Source organism: Trachurus japonicus, chromosome 10 (genome assembly GCF_045865225.1).
Source record: "Trachurus japonicus isolate A0001 chromosome 10, Traja_1.0".
Lineage (NCBI taxonomy): Eukaryota > Metazoa > Chordata > Actinopteri > Carangiformes > Carangidae > Trachurus > Trachurus japonicus.
The window spans coordinates 21,661,400-21,677,534 of record NC_140916.1 but is presented as its reverse complement, the minus strand read 5'-3'; the positions used below and the strand labels follow the sequence as shown (position 1 = coordinate 21,677,534).

The following is a 16,135-nucleotide window of genomic DNA, read 5'->3' as shown; positions in this document are numbered from 1 at the left end:
ATTGCAGGGCTTTACATCTAAGTTGTAGCTGTGTCCCTTTTTCACCCCATATGCAAGTGCAAAATGTGCACTAATCTGTTTATTACTTGGTTTAACCACAACTGATGTCCTCCCATGTTGGCAATCTATACTAACAGGAAATGATCCAAGACTTGGAACACATCACACTATTGTTGGTTAGACTTTGATGTTTGGAAAATTTGTCTAAACCACGGAGGAGTGGACATAGGAAACGTCTCTGTGATAGATTTCCTCTTTTATAATTATTAAGGTCTCTTGCGGTGTTAAAATAAAAGTTTGGCTATGGAATAAAAACATAGTGTAGTCTGTATTGAATAGTTCCTGTGAGTGCAACTCTCCTTTGTTGGGGGCATTGTGCAAGCAGCTTCTTTCCCAGATAACAAGACAAAGGACATTGTTCTTGTTACTGTTTTGCTTGTGGCTTTATTGTCTGAGTTCTGACTCGTTTGATGTCATCAGGGATTCGTTTTCTCAGGGTCAGATGAGACTGAAAACAATGTTTCTGTACAGGACGAAAAAAGCAGAATACTGTTTTCATGCATGTCATCAAGTTCATTCAGTTGTTCACCCAACATAATACTGACATGAAAGTGTTTTTGAATGAGTTGTTCACTTCATTTTAGTTATCCACGTTATGTTATGAAGGCCCTGCGTTATTAAATGTTAATGTCATAGACTACTGCAGGATATAAATATTTATGTTTCCACCTCAATAACTTTTCAAGTTTCTCTGGAGATGTGATCCGTTGTGTTTTTCCTTTTACAACTCAGGTTACAACTTTTGTGTTGAACTTGTATTTTGAAAAAAATCTTTCTAAAAATTAGCCTAAGTCCTGGCTGCTGTCAACTACCTGTGTCTTTTTTAACACAGCAATCCAGAAATGGGGCCCCACGCTGACCCACAAAAGGAATCTCACCCATTACGACCTCAAGTTCACAAAGAAATTGATAAAGGAGACATTCCAGCAGCCTGACCAGCCGCCTGCTTTGCATAACTGGCCTCACACAGGGCCCCTTCGCTGTTGCTGAGGGAAGTAGGTATCTCTTTAAAAATGTTAAACTCTTCCACTGTTTTTTCTGTTTTAGTACCAAATGCTTTCAAGTTTTCTTTTAAGAACTGTTTTAATTTGATAAACAGGATATCAAAAATATAAGTTTCATGAACAATGATAAGATTTACACCAGTGTTTACAGCAGCTGTTTCCCAGGTGTGGTCCGTTTTTGAAATTTCCTTATACTCTGAAGTCAGGAATCAAGAATTCGAAAATATTTATTATACATTGTTTGAGTCAAGATGTACAGAATCACTACACACTACTTATCTGTGTTGTTATTAAAATAAGTTAAATAGCAATAATACATGGAAGTCAAGTCAACTACAGAAAAATATATGATAAAATACCATTCATAAATAGTACATCTAGCAGTGATACACTGCACAGAACAGCTAGAGCTTACAATAAACACAGAGAGTCTACACATTTGTAATGCAGTCATAGACTTTAAATGATCTAAAGTATACTTAAAGTGGTTTAAGTTTTATAGAGCCATACAAATGAAGACACATTATCTCTTACAATTTAGATATTGTTCACCTCTGCTTTACATGATCCACGTCCTTCTCACCAGTCATGAGTAATCTTGGGTGCTGTCTTTTGCTTCTTTCCTATGTGAGGCTGGAACAGTTTGCTAATAGTGTTGAAGCCTTTCGACTGCTCTCTACAGTCTTCCTCGTCAGCCTTCTCCCTGAATCTGTCCTCCTGTAGCCCTCCCAGAAGTGCTCTGATCTCAGCTGGCACACCTTCATCCAGGTAGTGGAAGGCCTTCTTGCCAGCATTGTCTCTTTCACTAACATTGGCTCCGTAATGTTGCACAAGCAAAAGCATTACATCAGTGTGGCCATGTATGGCTGCAATGTGTAAAGGTGTGTATCCTCCATTTGTTTTGCCATTGATGTTGATGCCAGTGCCTCTCTGCCTGGAGATAGCCATGAGCTTGTGTATCATCTCGCTGTTGCCGTCCTTGGTGGCCCAGTGTAGAGCTGTGAACCCTGACATGAAGTCTTTCTTCTGCGCTAACCTGCTGTCCTGCAGCAGCAGAGCATAGATCTGGCCCCACAGTCCAGCAGCACACTTTACCAACCACTCATGAGCCAAGGGCTCTAAAGGCACAGAGTCTGAGTACTTGGCATCATCTGCTTGTTTCATGGTCTTGTTTTGGGGCCTCACCTGGGGAAAACCAGGCGGCTGCATGGTCTGTGTCTGTGTGCTTTCCTGACATTGGTCTTCACTCAACGCGTCCTTACAAGCTGAAAAGTTAGAGTTAAGATTCTGCACCGATGAAACTTTTGCTCCCAACTTGATTGGCGTGTGTGAAGTTTTCTGCTGATGCACTGGGGAGTGCGATCCATCCCGAGCGGCTGGAGCAGAGTCTCTCGGTGGGGATTTGACCGATATGACAGCGAACACAGCCCCAGACCTCCCCGCTCGGCTCGCACGATCTCCGGACAGATTCAGCACTTTGACAGTGGTTGCGTCCGCACTACTAATGCTTTTGGACAACGGCTTTCTTTTCTGCATACTCCCCGCGGGTACATGTTTAGCATCGCCATAATAATTGCCATTTATGCTCAGTGCATAGCTCGTGTTATTGTTTTCAATGTCTGAATGGTTGACCCTGGCTGCCTCCGCCCGGGGAGGAGGAGGAGGAGGAGATGAGTAGGAAAAGCTGGTGTTTGAGCTGGAGAAGCTGTCATCCATGTGTGTTTTCTGCGGGACATCTTTAATGAAGTCCTGGTACCTTTTCTTTACAACCACAAACTTCACCTCGTCGATCTGTTTGACCACGGCGACGCTGTTGACTATCTTCTTGAAGAGGTCTCTATTGTGCAGCTTTTCCGCGGGATCGCTGCAGTTGATCTGACTCCTGAAACTGTTCAGCAGCTCCGAGTTCTTCACTTTGCCTCCGTGCTCCAGTAAAAAGGACAGTATCGACTCCTGGGTTAAAGCCATTTTGTCTTTTGTCCCCGGTGAAAAATATGAATATGAAAAAATATATGACAATCGACGGCAGATTGCATAAATGAAGCCCGGGGATAATCTCCTCTCCGCGCTGTCCGTGCTCCCCTCTCTGCTGTCCTCCACCAACCTGCTGCTTCCGGCGCTTCTCCAAATAAATCCACACTTTTCTTATTATGGCACTCCCCGTTAAAAGGCAGGCAGGCTGGGGGCAGTGCAGGACTGTGTCTCGTGATAGTCGATCAATATCGAATCAACTAGAGAAAAGGTTTTAGAGCAAAGTGCATGTTAAATACGTGTTCCTTTTTTTTTTTTTTTTTTTTTTAATTATTCACACGTATCCATAGAAAATGTCGGCTATAAGATTTGCTTGTTTGACTGGAAATATGATATATGATGGAGCCTATATGATGTGAACATGTATTTGGCTATTTGTTTTATATCTTGACTTTATTTTAATACAACTTGATTATACAAGCAATCTATTTAATTCTAACGTTAAGTTGTTTAATGGGGACTATACCCCTTTTAATCATTAGTATCACGACCAGGGCCGTTGTATAGGGGAGAAAGGTGATGATAATTCTAGGGGCCCAGCGCCCAGTGGGGCCCATAAAAAACCCCAGTAGTCTAATCTTTGTATGACTGATTTATTCTGCGTAAGACCCTGACTAATACTCATAGTACACTGTAAAAACTCAACATCTTTCCAAGAATATTTGTCTTATTTCTTGTCCAAATGTCTCATTTCTAGTCAAAACTAATCTCTTTCCACTTAAAATAAGACTCATAACCTAAAAATTGACTTGTTTTTAGATCATTTTCACTTAAATTCACAATAAATAGAAAAATCTGCCAGTGAAAGTAAGTTTTTTGTGCTTGTAATAAGGAAGAAAAACTTGCTCCACTATCAGATTTTTTCTACTTATTCCAAGTGAAAATATGCTTGAAAGAAGTAAAAAAAAAAAGTGTCTAAAAACAAGCTGCTTTTAATATGATGTGTCTTATTTTAAGTAGAGAATGAGATTTGTTTTGACTAGAAATGACATTTTGACTAGAAATAAGACAAATATTCTTGCTAAGATACTTGAGTTTTTGCAGTGTAATGCTGCATTAGCATCAAAACAAAGAAGGCTAAATAAAAAACGATAATACATACGTAGTCTAAGAAAAAAAAAAGGAAAAGTTAGGGGGAGGGGCCCACTTTAGTATTCTTTAAGGGGGCCCAGAATTCCTAGCAACGGCCCTGATCACGACCAAGTCTATAGTCAAAGCTAGTCAAACTATAAACATTGCATTTAATAAGTTGAACAATATATTTCCCAAGCCTTAGACTTTTGAATGGACCTTTGAGAAATAGGCACAGATAGCCAGTAATTTGCCATAGTCGCCTTACACTCACTGAGCACTTGAGCATCACACCATGAGGTCTGCGAGATGCTGGAAACATACTGTAAACATACTGTAAGCCATATAAGCCATATTGATATAATTTCGTTAGTTGCAAACTACTTACTGTACATTCAATTTCACATTTCAACACACCACAGGGTTCTTTTGGATTCAGATGTGGTGACTGGGGAGCCTACTAAGGTGCACTGAGCTCTTTGTTGTTCATGAAACCAATTTGATCTGTTCTTCTTTTTTTCTTTGTGACATTTGGTATCATGGGAGAAGTATCCATTATGAGTTGTTAAATTGTGTCCATAGAGAAATGCACATAATCAGTAACATTATTCAGATGTTGCACTCAAATAATGGTTTCTTGTTATGGAGGTGAGGTGTGTGAAGGCCTGAGCTGAGACTGGGTGCAGACAGGAGATGGTTTTCTGACCATCTCACCACAGTTGCAAAGAGTGGTTATCTGTGTCCTTTCTGTTTACCCCAATGAATCCTCTGATCTCTCCATCTGCAAAGCCGATGCTCTCTGGATGTGTTTTATTTTTCTCACCATTCTGTGTAAACTGAGTGAAAATCCAAGGAGACGGCCAATTTCAGAGATACTCAGCGCAGCCCATCTGGCACCAACAATCACCCCACAGTCAACGTCACTGAGATCACATTTTCCTCAGTGTGAACATTGAAGCTGAACCTATGTCTGCATGATATCATGCAGTGCACTGTGGCCACATGACTGCTGATTAGATAATTATATAGGTACATGTATACGCAGATGGACAGGTGTTCCTGACAAATTACTCAGTGTACATTATGTTACAACAGGTGTACATGAATGTTACAACAAGATTTTGACAATATTGTAAAATTATGCAAGGCTGAACACTATAGTTGCAGCTCATTACTACACTTATTAAAGCCATTATGTTACACATCAATCTTTTGGTCTGTAAACCTAAGGTGATGTCTTATGGTAGGCATCTATAGTGCAAATATTCTGTTTACTAGAATTTAAAGCATAGAAAAAAGACAATCTTCCCATGAGAGTGAGAACGTTACAATATTTGGCATTTTTGCTTCAAAGTCACCCAAACATTTCAGTTCTCTGTATATCTAATAATTATGTCACTAAATGTAGCAGCTGGAATTAATATTGTAGCTACTGAAGTAGCCTACAAGAACTTCTACTCCATTCAGTCCAGTGTATTAATACAGAAGCATTTGCAGAAAAATGGCTCTTTACAGGCTCCTAATAGGATGTCAAAGTTGGGGGAAAAAAGGAAATAAACAGAAAAAGAAATGTCATCAATTCTGCAGCATGATATCGCATGACAGCTGCAGGCCTGGCCATGTCTGTGGAAGCAGTCATCAGAATAATTGCTGAGTTGATGAAAGCTCCCACTAAACGCCATCGGAGTTAGAATAAGACTAAGCAAGGCTGGTGTAATGTCGCCCTCCAGCACCGAGGGGGTGTTGCCTCCAAGTGGCCATATTGGAAGGAGTGCGAGTCCGTGCCTGTGTGATGTGGAGAGCAGGTCTAGCTCCAGACTCATCATTTCTGCGCACAGCCACTTCTGACGATGGCGGCCACTGAGGTAGATGTTTTCGCAGTAAGTATGATGATTTACTGTCTGCGGCCCTGCACTGATTTCACGATGTGATGTCATGATGAGGCAGGAGACGGGGATTCAACTAGCTGCCCTGTAGCATTCAGGTGTATGTAACAGCAGTAAGGTGATGGTCATAAAGATATAGTAGCCTACGTACATGCAGTGAATGCAGCAGGATGGCTGCGGTGTGGATGAGGACGCCTCCTGTGTCTATTGAATCGTGATAAAGGCGGATTTTCGTGCTGTTGCAGATTCAGTGAAGAGATAGACGCCGCGTCGTCAGGCCAAGTTGATGAACAATTTGTGGAGAGACGTGCATGGAGGGGGGGAAAAAGCTCCACTTCAGCATCCGCGCATACTGCCCAGCATGAAGCAGCACAAAGCAGAGCCAGGCTGTGCATCAACACTTTGCTGTTTACGTTATGTCAACACCTCCGACAGGTGTGCACTGTGCACCGGAGCTGATTTAAAAGAAAGACGGAAAGGACAAGGAGGCTGCGTATGTGAATGAAACACAGCAGCAGTAGCAGGCTGAAGAGACTGGGTTAAGAGGATAAACATTAATACCAGTCTCCTCATGTGGTGGCCACTAGCTTTAGTGTCAGCATTGCACTACTCTTAAGTAGGCATGAGCCAAACATGTAATCAGTGGCAAATACGTGGCCATTGCTCAGGTGTGTGTCATTTTGTCTGCTGTTTACAGGTTGTGTTGTAAAAGGATGGGAGACTGTGTGAAGTTGGAGTAGTGTGCATGTTTGTCTAGCTGTGAAGGGGGGTTATGGGTACCAGGGCAGCCAGCTTGGATATCCTCCCACCCCTGTGAAATAACATCTAGATAAAGAGCTCTTTGTGTGTGTGTGTGTGTGTGTGTGTGTGTGTGTGTGTGTGTGTGTGTGTGTGTGTGTGTGTGTGTGTGTGTGTGTGTGTGTGTGTGTGTGTGTGTGTGTGTGTGTGTGAGGAGAAGGGCAGAAACGGATGATTGTTGTATTGAACACATCGTGGTCCTCATGTAGAGCCTTTTGCAAGATGCCAGTATCAACGGGTGGATTTGAGGGGTATAGATGAGCGACGAACCCCCTCCATCTCAGCCTGTTCAGGCAAATCTCATTCAAATAGTTGGCATTACAACTTAAAATGCCTTAAACATCCCCTCCATCCAACACATCTAATCCTTTCCCCCCCATTTGAACAAGTCCCAACTATTTTTTTCCATTACATTTAACTGCTAAACACGAAATATCTCACTTCACTGAAAAGTTGATTCTGTTCAATAAACTGAGAACTTTTCACATATTTCTCATGTAAGTTGCGGTTTTGACTATGATTGACTTAAAAACTGATAGTGATGTCCCAAAATCATCACATAAATACATGTCTTAAACTCTGATTTAAGGTGAGCATACAAAGAAACAGAAGAATGTGAATACAGCCTTGAAGTATCAAACTCTGGACAGTCATTAGTCTGCACTGTGATGGTTAACTTAAGTAACAATAAGCAAAACACACTTTTGAGTGAAGGGGGACTTGGAACATGAATTTGGAAAACTGGGTTTGTCCAAATATGAGTGAAAGTGGAATTGAAATGAATGTTATTCATTCATTGAGTGTTTAATCTGTCGAAACAATAATTCACAACTAATTTTACCTCCAAATTCAATTAAGATTATAAAAAGGCCAATTTTTCTGGTCCTAGCCTCTCAAGTTGATGTTCTCTTCTGTTTTAGTCATTGTACTTAAAATTACTTTGTAACATGCAAACTGAAGAGGTAACTTTGTGCTCAGGAATGGTTAAATACTTTGACTATTTTCTGACATCTAAAAGGTTAAATGATAGATAAATAAATAAATGACAAAATCATCAGATTAATGACTGATGAAAGTATTTGTTAGCTGTATTCATAAGAAAAACATACTTATCATGACATCCTATTACTGCCTCCTGTGCAAAAGTTACTAATTCGTCATATTTAGGCTAAAACCCTGCATTGAAGCTTAGTAATGGACTATTAAACAAATAAACCTAAACCTACAAGTTCGCTATAGGACTTTGTTCCCTCCTTGTGCAGCGTTATACGCATTTTTTTGTGCTAAACAAATAAAAAATCATTACAATTCTCTCAGCCTTTTTCCCCAGATTTGAATGTCTTTACTAGATAAATGTGGTTTGAGATATTCCGACAGGACCTTTTTTATAGGTCGGACTGTTCAGTGTGTTAAGTAGAAGAGAGGCATGGCCTCATTTGCAAAGAATGCTTTTAAGCTTGAAAGTAGAGTGTGGGGATGAAATCTGCCCAAAGGACTTTTTAAAAAATATTACCGAATACATTTACTGTAATGTATTCTTTGTCCTGCCTCTCCCCAAATACCACAGAATGAAGCAAAGCGAAACCTGGAACTCGGCGGCCATGTGGGGTTTGACAGTCTTCCAGATCAGCTGGTCAGCAAATCAGTTGCTCAGGGATTCTGCTTCAACATCCTCTGCGTAGGTATGTCTTTAACCCAGGGGAGCCCATAATCCAGAGTTAGTGCTGTACATAACATGCACTCATGTTAAACGAAGCATGAATCCATCGAATCTTATTCTCTGTATCCCTGTGTGTCCTTATTTTCTTTATTTTTTTAGGTGAGACAGGGATAGGCAAGTCAACTCTGATGAACACTCTTTTCAATACAACATTTGAAAATGAGGAGGCCAGCCACTATGAGAGCGAGGTACATCTGCGCCCCCAAACGTATGATCTGCAGGAGAGCAACGTGAACCTGAAGCTGACCATTGTTCACACTGTAGGATTTGGAGACCAAATCAACAAAGAAGAAAGGTACTAGTCCCTAAATACATCATGTTATTAGGATGTTATACAAAATTTGATACATAGACCCCCACTACTGTTTTGACATTGATCTATAAAAATTCCAAGAGCTATCTGCAGAAATGTACTTTCTTCTCAGCACCAGCCATTAATCATGTCCTCCTTCTGCTCTGGTACTTCCGCCAACTCACTTATACAACATGGAATTGAGAAAGAGATCGGGTCCGTTGTTGGCATGTGAACTGGGAGGCAATAAGGGAATGACTGGTAGAACGAATGCAATCTCAATAGACATTTGAGTGCTGCAACAGCAGGGAGTATAAAAGGCTGGGATTCTTGGCTGCAAGACTGCAGTTGCAGACTTTGTAACCAGGATACTCAATATGGCTTACAAACAAATAGAAAACCTATGTAAAGTCTAATGTTCATACATGTAAGGGTTTTAATGATGCTTATTTTCTAACCACTATAACCTTTTTTTCTGTGCAGCTATAAACCCATTCTGGAGTATATTGATGCCCAGTTTGAGAGGTACCTTGAAGAAGAACTAAAAATAAGACGTTCCCTGTATAACTATCATGACACAAGAATCCACATCTGCCTGTATTTCATTGCTCCCACTGGACACTCCCTCAAGTCCCTGGATCTTGTCACAATGAAGAAACTGGACAGCAAGGTGGCCACAGAATCACACACAGTGTATTTCAAGAGTTAAGAGTTACTCTTTCTGCAAGTCTCTCATTGTATGTTTTTCTTCCATGTAGGTTAACATCATCCCTGTCATTGCAAAGGCAGACACAGTATCCAAGAGCGAACTGGACAAATTAAAGATCAAGATCATGAGTGAGCTGGTCAGCAATGGAGTGCAGATTTATCAGTTCCCCACAGAGGATGAGGCTGTTGCGGAGATAAACTCCTCCATGAATGTAAGTCCTAGAATCACACAAACCACTCGCATATGTCATACAAAACATGTACATTATGTGTTTTGTTTGTGATTGTTGAAATGATATGCACAAATACTGTTTTCTGCCTGTTCCACTCAGCCCAGGAGACAGGTTTCAAGATGTCACTTTCTCCACCACTATACTCTCACTAAGCGCCTCCTATCTTTTGTTATTTTATCTTTAGCATTGGGCCTTTTCATGAACTTTATGTCTTCAGTTTTTTTCAGCCATTCACAAAGAAGAATATGATAACACTATCACAGAAGTAGCAATACCAGTAGAATAATGAAGTAAAGTTTAAGTATATTTAAAAGAAAGCAAAAAAAACATATTCAATTGGTTGTTAACTTGGAAGAAAAGTCTGTGGTGTGTATGTGTCACCACCCACTGCACCACTGAAGCAGGTGGTTATTTCTGGACCAACTTTGGGTTGTGCCCAGCACAAATCCCACAGTATTGCACCTGCAGGGAAAATGTTCAGGGGCATCTGGAAGAGGATGACCCCAGTGTAATAAAACTCTACGGTGCGTTTGAGTCTATATGGAAAAGAGGTTCTGCCTCAGAGCTAATGGGCCAGAGTAGAAAAATAATAGTAGAGGTTTTTTAAACATTAAATGTTTTTCATGTTTAAAAAAGCATCTTACTTGATTTCATTTTTCTTCTATTGTTTTAACCTATTTTAATTATTTGTTAATAGTTGATGCCATTTTATATTTGTGGTGTGTTTATTTGACCCTTTTCATGTAATGCAATTGGTCTAACTAATGTCTTTGTTGTAAAACTGCATTTCTTGTATGAAAGGTGCTGTAAAAGTCTATCATTAATTATTATTATTAGTGTCAAATTCAGACAGATTATAATGGAACCATTTTGTGGTTGCTATTATGGAAAAGGTAGGAGATTCAAGAGAAAGAACTGAAGTAGTACAATTTGAATCTAGAGTTGTATCTCTAGTATTTATGCATATAAGTCTGTTGTAATGGCAAAATGAGATCCTGGATATGACAACAGTACTATTATTTCTTTAGTCAAATTGTAACAATATAAACACTGTATATTCCAGACACATCTTCCCTTTGCTGTGGTTGGAAGTGTAGAAGACGTGAAAGTAGGAAATAAGATGGTGAAAGCAAGACTGTACCCGTGGGGATCAGTACAGGGTGAGTCCACTGAATTGATTTGACAAGCATCATAAACATCTCCCAGACACAGAGCTGGTTAGTCAGATGCCTGCTGCCAAGCTATTATTAGATTTTCATTTGCAGTATAAACACAATATCACAATTCACTGTTTTTATGAGCACAATAAGCTCAGAGATGTTATTTCGGAGTTTCAGTAAATGCAAAACGTTAACTGGCAAAGCTTCTTCTTTTTTTTCCCAGTGGAGAATGAAAACCACTGTGATTTTGTGAAGCTGAGGGAGATGCTGCTGCGTGTGAACATGGAGGATCTCCGGGAGCAAACACATGCTCGACACTATGAACTCTACCGTCGCTGCAAGCTGGAAGAGATGGGCTTCAAGGACACAGACCCAGACAGCCAGTCATTCAGGTGAAATTACACAGAGCTGTGTTGCAGTGCATCTGGGTAATTGACGTCAATGGAGATGCTAAAACCCTGTTGTGTTACGATGTTAAAATTGTACTGATAAATTGCTTAATTGATAACCAGCACATTAAAATTCATTATTTATATAATTTTAGGAGATGTAAATGAATTAATCGCATCTGAACACTAGTCAGATGGGATTAATTCTTCTGGGGTAAACTAGGCAACTAGCTTTATCACAGATATAGCCATTATGATAATAAATCTCTGCTCTGTATTTATTTACATACACAGATAAGCACTAATATGTGTTTTTAGAGTTCATAGTATTCATGTAATTTTTAATTATGGGATAAAATTGTAATACAAGCTGTTGGCCTAATGGTAAAGACACATATACTGTATAGTCTAATGTTAAGGGCACTATTATTGGTAATTTGATTGTTTTATTTTTGTTGTGAGTAACAAACATTAATATGCGTTTTGATCTTTGGTCTAAATGGGTCATATGTGTGTAATGCATTAATCCTCGTTTTGAAAATATTTATATCACAGCAAGTAAGACAAGTTTGAATTTAGGGGGCATCTGATACTAATCCTGTCCATATGAGGCTTCAGTCCGAACTTAGCGTTGCTTTATTCTTCTCCTGCAGCCTTCAGGAGACATACGAAGCCAAGAGAAAGGAGTTCCTTGTGGAGCTGCAGCGCAAAGAGGAAGAAATGAGGCAGATGTTTGTCAACAAAGTAAAGGAGACCGAAGCGGAACTGAAAGAAAAGGAAAAAGAGGTAAAGATCCTAATCATCATGACATAAATAACAAATACAAATGTAAAATATTCCACATATTGTACCATATCCCATCAACATCATTTCCAGCTTCATGAGAGGTTTGAGCAGCTCAAGCGGATGCACCAGGATGAAAAGAAGAATCTGGAGGAGAAAAGACGAGAACTGGAAGAGGAGATGAATGCCTTCAATAGAAGAAAGGTTGCAGCTGAGACGCTGATGGGACAGGCACTGCAAGGCTGCTCACAACAGCCGTTCAAGAAGGACAAGGACAAGAAGAAGTAAGTCTGTGTTTCTGTGTGTATTTATTTATTTATTTGCCTGCTTAAGTGATTTCATAAAAAAAAACATTTATAGGATTTCAAAAAAGACATTTATTCTCTAACCCAGTTTATGTGGAGCTGATTGGACGGAGCGGGGTGGTGTACAATGTGATTAATGAGATAGTGTTATCTTCCCAGAAGCCATGTTGGCTCAGAAACTGATACAGGGACAGATTCAGACTGACACTGTGTGCCCAGACACAGTAGGACAGGTCACAGCTTGCATGACACAGCCTGATGCTTATGTCTCTGCGGGCTGACCTGCCAGACTGTATCTCAGGCAGGGGCACTTCTGTTTACATTCGACTGGTCCCACCGATGCTCACGCCATGAGCGACGCAGATGATACTCAGACATCCCACATAGAATCCTAATCATTTCTGCAGGTGGAGACAGTACATGTCAAAATCAATTAGATATTCTGAGAAAATGTCCATATACACAGTGTAAAAGCTCAAGATTAGCCCTGGAAATGAATACACAAACACAAAGCTAATCTTTAGTAAAATGTTACAAAATGTGAAGAAATGAAAGCATGGTTATGTCAAAGATGTGATTTCTACTTTTGAGTTAAGCTTTACTCCCCAAATTTTGCAGCCAGCGATTCACTACCAATTGCCAAATTGTCCTGTGTGTTTTATCAAAGATGTGGCTACTAAATTTTTAAACGGACCCCAAGGAGTTTGCTTTTGGTTATAAAAGATTCTCATATTAATGTGGATGAATCTACGTTACCCACACTTGTTAATGGGTCCATTTTCGATATATATACCGTCGGGTCATGAGAATAACGCTGCCGAATTGCCGTTTATGGTCGGAACTACGACGTATCTGCTCGTCTTCGAACCTCCGACTTTCTTTCTTGATTTGAAAACATTCTTGGCAAATGTTTTCGCTTTTGCCCGTCTTGCGCCGGTCCAAGAATTTCACTGTGCGTGCGGAGGCTCATGGGAAATGTAGTGTGAAAACACTTTGCTTTACGAATTAAATTTAATTTGTCTGAAATCCATAGGAAAATCCAGCTTTAGATCTTATAAAGTTTAAGTTCAGTCATAGTCATAGACATTGAAATTCTCTCAAACACATCGTTTTCATTTCGAACTGGCTATATTTATTTTTATTTCACAAAATACTGTCCTATACATTTGTTTAAGTTTTATGTTTTTGTCTTTCCAAACCTTATATCTTTTAATACTGACTGTCCTGACTGAATGATCGTCTGCCACTGGATGAATTGATCTGGTTGCAGTAGACAAAGTGGTTGTGTTGTTTTTCCAGCATTCTCCTTAAACAGGACACTCTGAAAATGTAGAGGTAGTCTCTGTGCCTAGGAAGTGCAGGACATCCTCTCCTCTCTGCATCGCTGACAGAAAAAGTCAATATATTGCAACCATTTTTGGCAGTACAGTCATGGTTGGTTAGCCATGTTCCAGACATAGTGTCAGTGTTATGTGTCTTGCTGGATACGACCTCAAAAACAGTTTAAAATCAGATTGAGAAAAATCTCTACAAATTTGGTTTTAATCTGACTTTAGTTCACGTGTGAATGTGGCCTAAATCTAATTCTGGAGAAATTGGTTCCCATGAGGTTTTTTTTTAAACAATAAGATTTAACTGTTAAGCTGTCAAAAATAGAAGTTGGCCTGCAAGAGAAAATGTAGCCTCAAATGATATTGTAAATGGATATTTAAAGACGTTACAACCCAAACACTGTTGCATTCCTCTTTCATTCATTTATTCCTTTGATTTCTACCATACCTCAAGTCCTGCACTTTTTTTTTTCTTTTTCCATATTTTGTCTTATTTCTTTTCCCCTTTTCAGTTGATTTATGGATCAAACATCCTAGGAAACCAGGAATGTGTCTGCCATCAGCATGGGAAAAAGAGACTGTCATATCTGGCATAACTTACTGACACTGTATGTGGACTCAGTGACACAGTGACTATCCACGTATGTGAGCCTGAATAATGGGATAGCTATAAGCCACTGTGTACTTATGGATCAAAAAGGTAGCTTTGCTCAGTGTATTTAATTTGTTCCTAATGCTGACTCTGCTAGACACATAATAACAAATCCATGGACTGTTTTCATAAGCTGTAGGTTGTGTTTTTTTCATGTTCTTTCCATGAATGTGTGTTTATCTCCTTTTATAAATTGAAGTCTGTTTCTCAGCTAGACACTGACAGGACTTACCAGAGACAGACTAAAGTTGAGTGGTTTGCAGTATTTTTGGAAATATAGATTGTCAAAATAATGTATATAAAAATGTTGTCAATAATTGTTTTAATTGTTGGTAGTCTGAGGTAAGATAAGTTAATGAGTTAACACCCATTCTATGCAAATTTCTACAGAAAATAATAGAATTTATTTAGTGAGTCTGGAAATGAGCAAATATTTTGCCTTCATTTACATTCGAATAAAGAATGACAATGATAAACTAAATAGAGCATGAGTTCATCTTTTGGTTGGCTGAACTCCTCAGTCTCACTTCTCTGAAACCTCCCATCACCTCAGTCACTTGTATGATTCAAAGCATTTCATATTCAACCTGTTATCATCATTACATACCCAAGCATGGTTTTCTGATACTTGAACAGTGTTTCTGTAATATCATGATCCATTTAATTCAGTTTTGCTTTGACTTCAGTCAGTGGCAACAAACAGGGTAAATAACAAAATGCTTAATAAATGATAAATGCTATCTTGTTATTATTTGCTCTTAATTCTGGTCATACATATCTTGTTGAGGCTTGTCCTGTGATGTTTATGAATGTGTAGAGTTGGTTGCCTAGAAGAATGACATGATTTTTCTTTCCTTCTCATAGCTTCTTTAGTCTTCCATCTGCGTGCTCCTTAACCTCAGGGAGGAATTTGAATTAGAAGACTTTCTACCACATCAAAAGATCACAGACTAACAAGTCAAGGTTATTATTTTTACAATGTGAAATAACAGTTTTATAGAAATGCACTTAATATCCCTGGAGGTGAGTCTGTCTGCAGTCTTCCATGTCTACTAAACTCTCCTTTAAACTTTTAAGCAGTGCTTTGTAGCATGGTCTCCGCATGGATCTTAACCTTCATTCCTCCGAGTATTAAAAGATCTGCATCTCCAAAATTTCAGTTTTTGTACTAAATGTGCTATCCTCTTTCATCTGCCATGTCATGCCTGTTCTGACTGATGACAGTTTACACTGTGAAATATATATATGTTATAGAGTGAAATATATATTATGATTTATAAGCATTTTAAATCAATCAGTACATATTTAGTCATAAGAAAGTGCAATATCATGCTTACATGTTAGCTCCTATGTTGTGTCTAAAAGATCTAGTTGGAAGTATTTCTAAGTTTTAACTTTAAAGCGTATATATACTGTTAAATGTAAAAAAGCTGGATGAATATAAGTTCAGGATAAAATATCTTATTGTCAGTCGATCTGTATAGGAAGTCTACTTGGACCCACTTGCAGATTTGTATATCCTTGTGTAATAAAGAATTTCTTTATTGAAATTGTGTCTTGTTCTACCCTGCACCTGTAGACAGAGAAGTGCAAAGGAGTCAGCAGAAAACATGATGTGGTGAACTGTGGTCTCAGCAGGTTCAGGTTCCTTCCAGATTGTTCCAGAAACCTGCTAGCTAGTAGCTGTCCTTTTAAGAGGAGGCAGGGACAGC

At 39.3% G+C, this 16,135-nt stretch overlaps 2 protein-coding genes across 4 annotated transcripts; one reads left to right on the top strand and one right to left on the bottom strand.

Moving 5' to 3' along the window:
• Positions 1-1,550: 1,550 nt before the first annotated feature.
• Positions 1,551-3,190, bottom strand: sowahab (sosondowah ankyrin repeat domain family member Ab). The gene has a single exon (XM_085790034.1). It carries the CDS (start codon positions 3,030-3,032, stop codon positions 1,644-1,646), a length of 1,389 nt encoding a protein of 462 aa, XP_085646160.1. The 5' UTR covers positions 3,033-3,190; the 3' UTR covers positions 1,551-1,643.
• A 2,595-nt stretch (positions 3,191-5,785) lies between these two features.
• On the top strand, positions 5,786-15,973 carry LOC146979983 (septin-8-A-like). Of its 3 annotated transcripts, none has more exons than XM_085790031.1 (10): positions 5,786-6,031; positions 8,418-8,532; positions 8,670-8,865; positions 9,346-9,532; positions 9,621-9,782; positions 10,867-10,963; positions 11,187-11,355; positions 12,006-12,138; positions 12,229-12,419; positions 15,288-15,973. In XM_085790031.1, exons 1-10 carry the CDS (start codon positions 6,017-6,019, stop codon positions 15,340-15,342), a joined length of 1,320 nt encoding a protein of 439 aa, XP_085646157.1. In that variant the 5' UTR covers positions 5,786-6,016; the 3' UTR covers positions 15,343-15,973. The 3 variants fall into 3 exon arrangements, with proteins under 3 accessions (XP_085646157.1, XP_085646156.1, XP_085646158.1); XM_085790030.1 differs by having other exon boundaries at positions 5,840-6,046; XM_085790032.1 differs by having other exon boundaries at positions 5,840-6,046; positions 14,284-15,973.
• Positions 15,974-16,135: the final 162 nt, after the last annotated feature.

Bases quoted from the DNA above. Each gene is read 5' to 3' on its own strand.
- sowahab (XM_085790034.1), bottom strand. From the start codon at position 3,032: ATGGCTTTAACCCAGGAGTCGATACTGTCCTTTTTACTGGAGCACGGA.
- LOC146979983 (XM_085790030.1), top strand. From the start codon at position 6,017: ATGGCGGCCACTGAGGTAGATGTTTTCGCA. The intron at 9,533-9,620 runs GTGGCCACAGAA...TCTTCCATGTAG, and splicing joins TGAAGAAACTGGACAGCAAG to GTTAACATCATCCCTGTCAT. The intron at 11,356-12,005 runs GTGAAATTACAC...CTTCTCCTGCAG, and splicing joins CCAGACAGCCAGTCATTCAG to CCTTCAGGAGACATACGAAG.